Source organism: Balaenoptera acutorostrata, chromosome 11, assembly GCF_949987535.1.
Source record: "Balaenoptera acutorostrata chromosome 11, mBalAcu1.1, whole genome shotgun sequence".
Classification (NCBI taxonomy): Eukaryota; Metazoa; Chordata; class Mammalia; order Artiodactyla; family Balaenopteridae; genus Balaenoptera; species Balaenoptera acutorostrata.
Genome location: NC_080074.1, coordinates 66,096,323 through 66,107,181, shown reverse-complemented (window position 1 = coordinate 66,107,181; position 10,859 = coordinate 66,096,323). Strand labels below are relative to the sequence as shown.

The window sequence follows — 10,859 nt, the reverse complement described above, 5'->3', positions numbered from 1 at the left end:
GGCGCTAGTAATGCTAAGAATGGAAAAAGGTTCTTGAAGTGCCCTTTCTCCTCATTTACAGCAGTACAGATCCTCCTCAGCGTACAATGGGGTTACATCCCAATAAACCCATCGTAAGTTAAAACATCTTAAGTCAAAATGCGTTTGCACCTAACCTACCGAACATAGTAGCTTAGCCTAGCCTGCCTTAAACATGTTCAGAACACTTACATTAGTCTACAATTGGGCAAAATAATCTAACACAAAGCCTATTTTATAATAAAGTGTTGAATATCTTATGTAATCTATTGAATACTACACTATACTGAAAGTGGAAAACAGAATGCTTTTATGGGCACAGAATGGTTGTAAGTGTATCAGTTGTTTACCCTTGTGATGGCATGGCTGACTGGGAGCTGCAACTCACTGCCACTGCCTAGCATCACAACCGAACATCATACCAAATAGCCTGGGAAAAGATCAAAATTCAAAATTAATTTACAGTTTCTACTCGAGGCATATCACTTTTGCACCATCATAAAGTAAAAAAATCATAAGTTGAACCATTGTAAGTTGGGACCATCTGTATAAGGGAACACATGGCTCTTCCCTAAAGCTTGAGCCAAAATTGTTGCTTTTTTAATTTGTTTTTGTTTTTGGTTTTTTTTTACCTTGTTTCTTGTCTTCTTCCAAGAAGAACTAGACTGGTAGATAGCTACACTCTGTCTACCCCTTATCCCCATCAATCCCTGGTGTATGAATTCACCAGTCCCTTCCTCTTATTCCAGTTTGGGTTTTTTTTTTTTGTTTTAAAGTCTTTATTGACTTTGTTACAATATTGTCTTGTATTGACTCTGTTACAATATTGCTTTGTTACAACATTGTTTTATGTTTTGGTTTTTTGGCCGCGAAGCATGTGGGATCTTAGCTCCCCAACCAGGGATGGAACCCACACCCCCTGCATTGGAAGACAAAGTCTTAACCACTGGACCGCCAGGGAAGTACCCCCAGTTTGTTTTCTCTCTTATTTTAACTTGAAGAATAACACAACCCTAGAATGTGAAGTCAAGAGGCCCTTAATTTAAGATGGTTAAGGATGAGTGATAACCTACATGAGAAAAGAATCCAAAAAAGAATGCATATATGTATATGTATAACTGAATCACTTTGCTGTACACCTGAAACTAATACAACATTGTAAATCAACTATACTCCAATAAAATTAAGATACTATTTAAAAACAGAAAAAGGATGGTGAAGGATGATTGAAAACAAACTTATGGTTACCAAAGGGGAAATGGGGGGGGGGCGGGGGGGCGGGGGGGGGGAGGAGGGATAAATCAGGAGCTTGGGATTAACATACAGACACTACTATATATTTTTTTAAATAAATTTATTTATTTTATTTATTTTTGGCTGCGTTGGGTCTTCGTTGCTGCAAGTGGGCTGTCTCTAGTTGTGGCGAGCGGGGGCTACTCTTCGTTGCGGTGCGCGTGCTTCTCATTGTGGTGGCTTCTCTTGTTGCAGAGCACAAGCTCTAGGCGCACAGGCTTCAGTAGTTGTGGCACACGGGCTCCACAGTTGTGGCTCGCGGGCTCTAGAGCGCAGGCTCAGTAGTTGTGGCACACGGGCTTAGCTGCTCCGTGGCATGTGGGATCTTCCTGGACCAGGGATTGAACCTGTGTCCCCTGCCTTGGCAGGCGGATTCTTAACAACTGCACCACCAGGGGAGTCCCCACACTACTATATGTAAGATAGGTAACCAACAAGGACCTAATGTATAGCATAGGGAACTCTACTCAATATTCTGTGATAACCTATATGAGAAAAGAATCTGAAAAATAATGAATATATGTATACATATAACTGAATCACTTTGCTGTACACTTGAAACTAACACAACAGTGTAAATCAACTATACTCCAATAAAAGAAAAGAAAAGATGGTGAAGGGTGAGATGGATAACAAGGATCATGTTTATAGCAAAGAGAGTTGTATCCATCCTGGGTTATTGCCATTAAGGGCCTTTGCCCTCCTAAGCTCTCTGTTTTAAATGTCAGAAGACTCCTCCAGTGTTATTACAGACTCCTAAAGTGGGCCCTGTGATACCTCCACATGATTACTCTTTTCATTTCTTTTCCTAGAATTTTCTAGGCACACCCCACCAGTTTATGCCCACACACTGATCACCAAAATTATGCTTTGCCACTGCCCTTGCTAGTGCCTCAACCATACCAACATGCCTTGTGGGACTCTGACAGGAGGTGACACCTGTCAATGTTCCTGCCGAAGTCTCCAGATCCTCTCAAGGTTGGGTCCGGGTGTGATAGAAGGATGGAAATGGTGACAGTCTAGTATGGTTAGCAGCAAGTATCATGAATTTGAGTCAGAACTGTTGAATGGAACTGGAGAATCTCCCAGCCCTTCTATCCTTCACCGTCTAGAGTCTGGAGGGGAAAGTGTCTGTTGCAGCATTACTGGGCACTTCCCATGGAGCAAAGAGGAGCACAGACAGGAGGGGTGCTGCTCATCTGGCAATAAGCCAGCCAATGCCACTCCCCAGCTCCCCAGCCACTTGAAAAGCTAAGGGAAGAAGAGCTCTGTCCAGAGCTGAAGGAGGCCAAGAGGCCTGACTTACAGCTCATCAGTCTTTCTCCCTCCCTCTGGCTGCCATTGGCGCTAACTAAAGCTGAAATTTTAGCCACCCGCTCTGTGGGTTGCACACTCCCACTCCCGTCACTGACCCCAGGCCTGGGCCTGAGCCCAGAGCGTGTGCCGGGAGCAGGGGTGGGGAGGGGGGTGTTGGCCTTGCTGACAAAATCCATTTGGAATTTCTCAAGGTTGTGGTTTGGGGCTTAAGTTTGCCACAGAGTGTGTCTGACGAAAGAAGAGAGAACGCTAGAAAGAGAAAGGGAGCCAAAGAGAGCACAGAGGAAGGAAATAGGGGAAAAACTGAAATATTCCTGCTGTGATTTCATTGGACATTCTCCTCCCTCTTCCTGAGTGTGAGAAATTCCCATTCTGGATATTCCTTATCATTATTCTCTCATATCCTGTGTGTATTCTAGCTGCATCCCTCTCTCCCCAACTATCCCATACATACGTTAGGCTCAGTCAGTGCCTAAAGCCTACCTCCACCAAATTTCCAAATCAAGAATTCGCAGTGCACAAGCAGAAATTCAGGACATAAACTTTTGCCATAAACTACTGCCCTAAACCAACACCCCTTGTGGTTCTTGCTACCGTCATTTCACCTGATTTTGAGGGTAGATATAGTTATTGCCTAGAGGAGTGAAAAGGACTATTTCTACATCCCCTAGCCAAGGAGATGACCTGATAGAGTCAGCATCTTGCAACTCCATAAATATTGTTATTTGTAAAGTTCTAAATTTGTGATGCAGATTCCTTTTCTGAATTGAAAGATAATTGTTTATTTTCTTTTCTTTTTTTAATAAATTTATTTATTGCATTTATTTATTTATTTATTTATTTATTTTTTAATTTTTGGCTGCGTTGGGTCTTCGTTGCTGCGCACGGGCTTTCTCTAGTTGCGGCAAGCGGGGGTTACTCTTCGTTGTGGTGTGCAGGCTTCTCATTGTGGTGGCTTCTCTTGTTGCGGAGCGGAGCACAGGCTCTAGGTGCGCAGGCTTCAGTAGTTGTAGCATGCAGGCTCAGTAGTTGTGGCTTGCGGGCTCTAGAGCGCAGGCTCAGTAGCTGTGGCGCATGGGCTTAGTTGCTCCGTGGCACGTGGGATCTTCCGGGACCAGGGATCGAACCCGTGTCTCCTGCATTGGCAGGTGGATTCTCAACCACTGTGCCACCAGGGAAGCCCTAATTGTTTGTTTTCAATGATACTGGGCTAGGAATAGAAAGAAATTGGAATTGAAATAAAAGAAATTCTGTTTTCTCTAGTTATGGTTATCTCCTGAAAGATAAAGGCATTGTTTTATTGAGATTAAATGCAGAAACGCTCTGAATAAGGAAAGACAAACTACACAGGCAAATAATTCAGTGGGAGAGCATGCTGGTGTTTCTGGTTTCCAAAGTAAAAAACTCCAATTTTGAGCGTAGGAATCCTTTATATATGTTTCGCATTAGTCTTGCATCTATCTCCAAGTTCTCTGATTTGGAGCCAGAGAGAAAAGAACCTGCCCTTTTGGGTCCAGGTTCAATGCTGGGACATCTTCAGGACATGAAAACCCCAGAAAGGAGGTGACCTCATGGTATGTAGGGTAGGGGTCAAAACAAATCACAGCCAGAGGACCAAATCTGGTCCCGCAGTCCATTTCTGTGAATTAAGTTTTATTGGACATAGCCATGCCCATTTGTTTATGTATGGTCTATGGCTGCTTTTGAGTAATTATGGCAGAGTTGAGTAGTTTCGACAAAGTCCGAAAGTCTAATGTATCTACCATCAAGCCCTTTACAGGGGAAAAAAAAAAAGCCAACCCCTGTTTTAGGGCAGTGACCAAGGCAAAATTTGGAGTTGAGGCACAGAGAATGTAAATAGGGCCTATGTTTACATTTCTAGTCCCTCACACCTAGAAGTCCCCCCCGCCCTGCCCAGGTTTTTCCACACTAAAAGTCACCAGGTCACCTGAAGACCATCTGAAATCCTTTGTGGAACCAGGCATTATATACAAAAAGTCATTGAGTGTGGGAGGGTAGGAGAATTCACCCGGCAAAGAATCCAGGACTGGGATCCCAAATGTGGGTAGAAATATCACCATCTGTATTCACTGGTCCAGTAACTTAATTTATTTTTGTTACAAACAAGAACCAAGAACAAGTCTCAGTACAATAAATTATCCATTCCCACCCCCCGTGCTGAAGAAAGAAAAAGAGGCTCAGAGAATCTTAGGTAAAATTCTTCCTTTGGAGGGTTCCCTTTAACATCTGAATTGGGGGGGCAGCTTCCCTAAGGGCCTAGACAGACAACTTTCAGGGCTTTTGAGTGCCCTGTACTCTGTCCCTTCCCTAAGAAAAACCTCTCTACAACCATCTCCCATTACTCCCTAAGAGGGGGCCCAGGCTGCAGTAAAGGAGTTTGGGAACAGCAAGTAGGAGTGAGTGGTCTCCTTCTGGATACAGGTCTTATGGCTCCACACAATGCCTGGGGCTATCCCTCAAAAGAAAAGAGTGGTCAAACTATAGGGACTCCCCAGCCAAAAGGAGTGTGAATGAGAGTTAAAGGGACCCCAGGATGGGTAGAGGGGGGCAATACAGTTCATTTCATCTTAGTCCATTCGGATGATCAAGGAGCAGAAGAGGGTGACAGCTCCCTCTCAAGCCCTCCTACTGTGGGGGAGAAGGCCACACATCACAGACTCCACCTGACCCCTACCACCCCCAAAGCTGTTTCCAGGTAGATACTTTGAGCTTCCAGGGGCCAAGATTGACCCTGGACAGAAATCAGAGCAAAAGGCTGCAAAGGTGCCCCTCCCCTTCCCCAGCCCCTCAGTGAGGCGGACCCTCACTTACACACGTTGACCCACTCTGTGACCTTGCACTCATCACATAGCACGTAGCAGCACCAGTGGAAGCGGCAATGACAGCGCTCAGCTCGTGTCTGCCGGAGCACGTTGTGGCCGCGGCCACAGCACAGGCTGCCACAGCCATCCAGCAGGCGGCTGGTCTTGTTGCAGGCCCGGCCCCGCGTGCCTGGGGAGCCCATGGTGGGGTCTCGCTCACAGAAGTCAGGAGACTTCTCAAAGTAGACCAGTTCTCCTGAGAGGCGACGGGGACGAAGGCGGGGTTGGAAGGCTCCGGAGTTGCGGTTGTGAGTATCAATGAAGATGGCCCGGCCCAGCCGCTCCCTCAAGGCTGCCCCTACCACCCGGAACTCTGGGGCTGACCTCCAGCACGTCTTGAACTGGCAGCTGCCTGATGTGCCATGGCACTTGCATTTCCGCTTCAGGTTCTCAGTTACCACCTAGAGCATCAGCAGGGAAGAGGTGAAAGGGGAGGGCAGCAAACGGACAGAGCACAGAGGCACAGGAGAGGGGAGGGAACAGAGGGCACAGAGGGACAAACAGAGGCAAGAATGACAAGGGAACATCAGAAGAGAAAGGGCACTTCGAGGCTGGCTAATAGCCCAACTCCCTCATTTTATGGTTGGAGAACTGAAGCCGGAGCAGAGTGTAATTTGCCCATCTTCAATAACTAGCTGGCAACAGGACTCAGCTCCAGTTGTCCTGACTCCCAGTCCAGTGCTCTTTCCAGAGTGAGCACTGCCAAACCAGGGAGTCTAGCACCCCTAAATTCTGTAGGGAAGACAGCTATAATAATAGCTACCATGTAATGAGCACCCGCCAAGGACTAGGCACTATTCTGGGTGCTCTATTTGCTAGCTCACTCTTAATGACACTGTAAGGTAGGTATCATTAGACTCTTTTTACAGATGCAAAACTGAGGTTAAGTGACTTGCTCTGCTCCAGGCCACCCAGCTGGTGAGTGGCAATCACCCACCACATCCTCTTGCTATGCTGTGCCTCCCAAGATCTAGCCAGGCCTCGAAAGCTAGGGAGACGGAGGGCAAGTTGCACACACATACCTGACGCCCCACCCTGTTGTTGTGGATTCGCATTCGTGCCTGGATGTCCCGGGGAGCTTCCCTGGAATCCAAGAAATCCCGAGAGAACTTCTCTCCAAAGTCCATGTCATGGTTACAGCCACCCCATTCCCATGTGTCCTGGGGGCCAGGGCTGGGGCCTGAGCCGGGGCCCGGGCTGGGCAGGGAGTGGGGAAAACTCTTGCCCCGGGACAGAGCCTGCAGCTGCAGCAGTTTGGCCCTCAGCCGATCCTGCTCGCCACTGCCCTTCCAGCCACAGCTGCAGCTCACCAGCTTGCCCAGGCTGCAGGCTGTGGCTACCGCATGCATGACCCCAGCAGCCAGCATGGAGAAGGAAAAAGCGCTCTCTCGGAAACCTGGGGATGAAAAGGTTTTGATGGTAGGGGTAAGTCTGACAGGCAGCTGAGAGTAAGGAGGCCAAAGGAAATAAACAGCCACACTCCAATTCCAGAAACTCCTGACTCCTGATCCTGCCATTTACCAGCTGAGTAATTTGGGAGCAAGTCACACGGGAAGTAAGGGAACCGAAAGCACAGAGCCTCAGTTTCCTCATCTTTAAAGGGAGAGGATGGTTTGAGATCATCCCTGAGGCCCATTCTTGCTCTGTTAAGTCTGGGATTTTCAGGTATGGATGAAAGAGCTAGCCTAAAGGGAAAGACCCCTGGGGTTGAGAGATGACTAAGAGAGAGTCCCTGAGGTCTTTGAAGATGTGTTCACTTAGTTCTACATCTGAAAGCCTTAGAAATTCCCCAGCCCTGCAGGTGGGGTGGAAGCAGAGTCCTTTGGTTTTGTGTGTGTGTGTGTGTGTGTGTGTGTGTGTGTGTGTGTGTGTGTGTGTGTGTAATTCAAGATTATTTTAATCAGCCTTTTAACCAACCTACCCTCCACCACTCCAACATCCCCAAAGTACGGGAGCTGTGGAGCTGTCCTTCCTTTTTCCAGCTTCTAGTTTTATAAGACTATTGCCCATTAAGACTGCCCTTTATGTTTATCCTAACCTGCTATTACTCTATAAAACACTGGGAGAGGGAGAGAGGTGGGGGTGATTCTCCCTAAGGCCCTCTTAAAATATTGGCTTCTTTGTTATGTTTTGGGGGTCACAGAGGCTCAGGATGACAAGCCTTTCCCGGGCTTAGATAGACACGCTTCTCATTTGGGCATCAAAGCCTTCGCCTACACCAGGCCCTGTGGAAATGGAGGGGGTCCCTCACTTCCTTCTAGGCAGGGGCTCTCTGGAGCCCTGACTGGATGAGAGACAGCACCTCTCTAGGGGCCAGGCCTCTCCCACCCCAGGACGCAGGGCTCCTGGCCCAGCCTCCTGATCCTCCAACCCCAACCCTCCAGGGGGGAAGCTGTTTGCACAAGTCTTGGGAATTCCCCTGAAGATGGCAGCTGCCTATTAACCCTGTGGTCCCCAAAGTATTGCCCCCACCCTTGGGCTGAGACTGAGATGGATGTTTACTCCTCTAGGGAGTAAACTCGGGCATGGCCTGGCAAGAGACAGGGCTGCCTCTCAGACCAGGGCCCCCAGACCAGGCCCCGAAGTGACCTGTTCTCCACCCCTCCAGCCACTCCTCACCTGCTCAGGTGAGAGCCACCTGGGGCCCTCACAGCACAGAGGAGGGGGACGCTCCCTGGCTTCAAAGCCATCAGGGTCTTTGTTCCCACCTTCTGCTCCTGGGAACCCCAGTAATTAGGGGAGTGGGTTTAACCCTTAAACGGTTGGGGGCGTCACCCCACCCCCGCTGAGGCTCTGGGGACACCAGCCTGGGCTTGTCCCATGGCGAGGGAGGGACAGAAAACTGGGGGAGGGGAAGAAGGGGGGCATTTGAAGTTTCCAGGGCTGGGGGCATCTCTTGCTCGCAGGTGCAGCCCAGATCAGCTGGGCGGAGGCAGGAAAGGGGGGGCCCTAAGGTAGGGGAGCAGGGACCCAGTTGCCTTGCCGGCAGTGCGCAGGTGGAAGTCAGAAGCACGGGGCCCCAGACGGGTGGCCAGACCCTACTCCGCGCGCGGCTCTGGGGGGAATTCCCGGAGAGGCCCCTCCCGGAGTCGTGAACTCGTCCCTTCCCGCCTCCGCTCGCCTCGGCCTGCCCCCCGCCCCCCAGCCCCGGCGACGGCGCAGACCCGCCCTGTCAGGCTCACCGCGCTTGAGGATGGCGCTGTGGTGCGGCAGGCGGCCGCCGCCCTCGAGCGCCGAGCAGTTCCAGCGCTGGTCACGCAGCTGGTGCTGACACTCGTGGACCGCGATGTGCAGGCCCTGAAGCGCGGACGCCGTCACGTCGGGGCTGCGCAGGCACAGGCCTAACTGCCGCTTGCTCAGGCCCGACAGCGTCAAGCATACGGTGTTGGCGGTCAGCGGCGGCTCGCCGGGCAGCTTCAGACCCAGAATCTCATTGCTTAGGGCCCTGGGAACCGAGAAGGCATTTGAGGGTCTGTGGTCCAGGCCTCGCGCCCCCTCTGACTCCTCCCGCCCCGCCTCTAGCCCAGGGCTTTCTCTCGTGGGCTGGGTGACGGGGGAACTGCTCACCGACTGCACAAAGCCAGGAACAGGAGACCCGCGAGGCCCGAGGGCGGAGGCCGCGGCCGCGGCTCCTCCCGCATGTCGAATCCCGGGCCCGAAGGCCCCGGTGGGCAGATCGATCAGGGCCTGCGGGACAGGGAGACTTAAGGATGGCTCCGGAATAGGGTGGCTCGCCTGGGCAACCAAAGAATGCCCAACTTCGGGCTCCTAACTCACCAGTGCCACCCCACCGACCGTTCTCACCCCCCTCAAACAAAACAATAAAGATCACGCCTTGATTCCCAGAGTACCTGGGCCCTGGAGGAAGTCCCTGCCTAGAAGCTGGGACTTACGCTAGTGCTCTGGAGCCGATCTAGCCAGACACAATGCCTGGCACACAGGCACACTCACGTGCAAAGAGATGTATAGACTCACAAACAGCTCTCCACTACCTTGCCCACCGCTCCCTTTTCAAGGGCCCCAAGACTGGCTTCCCCTGCCCAGCACAGCTTCACCCTCTCACTGGGATGCTGGGCAGGATTGGGAGGGGGTTCCCCACCACCCCCAGCTGGCAGGGCGGGGGTGGGGGAGTGTCGCCTCCAGGTGCCGTCTAAGGCCAGCAGCTTCTCTGAAAAGGGTGGAGAAATGGGCTCCCCATCCCACTCTGCCCCCTTCAGCCCCAGTAGGGAGCGAGGGGAGGCTCCAGGTGCGGCAAAGTCAGGGAGGGGACCTTGGTTCCCTCCTGAAAGGGACCATGGAGCAAGCTGAGACCTCTTCCTCATCTGCCACCTTCCCTAACCACATGTTCCCCTCCTCCTAGCATCGCCCGTCTGGTCCCCGCCAGGTCCCCAGTCTCAGTCCCCACCCCTTTGCTCCCGTTCATTGCCCTCCAAATCTGGGGCCACTCCTTTATTTGCTGTGTCTTTATCTCTGGCGATATCCCCGGCTCTCTCCGCATCTCTGTGCCCCCGTGGGCGGATGCGTGTCTGTCTGTCTGACTGCCACTGTGCCTGTCTCATCCCCGTGTGCGAGTCCCTGCCCTCCCTGCTTTCCCGGTCCCGATTACCTCCAGCTGCTCTGGTGCGGAGTCCGCCACCGGCGCGGTTGGGTAGCCTGGGCTCGGGCTGTTCAGACCGTGGGGAGACTGCGTCGGGTTCTGCCCCCTCGGCAGAGCCGCATTCTTCCAGGGCAGGGCCACTCCTCTTCGCCGCTTCCCCAGCGCCGCCGCGGCCGCCGGGAGGAAGGGAGGGAGGAAGGGAGGGAGTGATCGAGAAAGCTAGCAGGCGGGCGAGCAAAGAACTGGGGGCTCTGGCTCTACTCGCGCCGAGCTCACCGGCGGCTCTGCCGCGGCTGACAGAGCTGCGGCCCCTCCCCGAGCCCGGGGCATCCCCACCCCACTCCTCGCACCCCCCGCCATGACCCGGGGAGCCCAGCCGCTCCCCCTCCTCCCAGCGTACACACACACCCTCTCCCCCGACGCCTGGGTTCAGGCTTGGCCCCGCTGAAGGGGGAGGTGGTCAGAGTTCTGCTCACCTGCTCTGGGACCGCCCAGGCTGCAAGGAGGGTGCAGTGACCCAGTCTAGGGAGCCAGGACCCTGGTCCCAAGTGGTCATTTCTCTTTGCCTCAGTTTCCCCACTGATAGCTGGATGGTTGCAAGGTGCCCTTGAGAAGATGAAGATGGAGCTGAGATGGAAGTTTTGTCGCTGGACAGTCTTGGGTAGAGCCCTCAGAGAGAGCACACTGCAGGGCAATCGGAGCCGGCAGGAGCAGCTCCCTTCTGGGTGGCTTGGCTTCCGCCCACCTCCGAG

At 52.2% G+C, this 10,859-nt stretch overlaps 1 protein-coding gene across 1 annotated transcript; it reads right to left on the bottom strand.

Annotated features, from left to right (window-relative positions):
• Window positions 1–4,797: 4,797 nt before the first annotated feature.
• On the bottom strand, window positions 4,798–10,279 carry WNT10B (Wnt family member 10B). Its single transcript, XM_028165858.2, has 5 exons — window positions 10,117–10,279; window positions 9,078–9,197; window positions 8,693–8,955; window positions 6,533–6,906; window positions 4,798–5,911 (listed from the first exon to the last, which is right to left on the bottom strand). Exons 2-5 carry the CDS (start codon window positions 9,149–9,151, stop codon window positions 5,453–5,455), a joined length of 1,170 nt encoding a protein of 389 aa, XP_028021659.2. The 5' UTR covers window positions 9,152–9,197; window positions 10,117–10,279; the 3' UTR covers window positions 4,798–5,452.
• Between the last annotated feature and the right edge of the window lie 580 nt (window positions 10,280–10,859).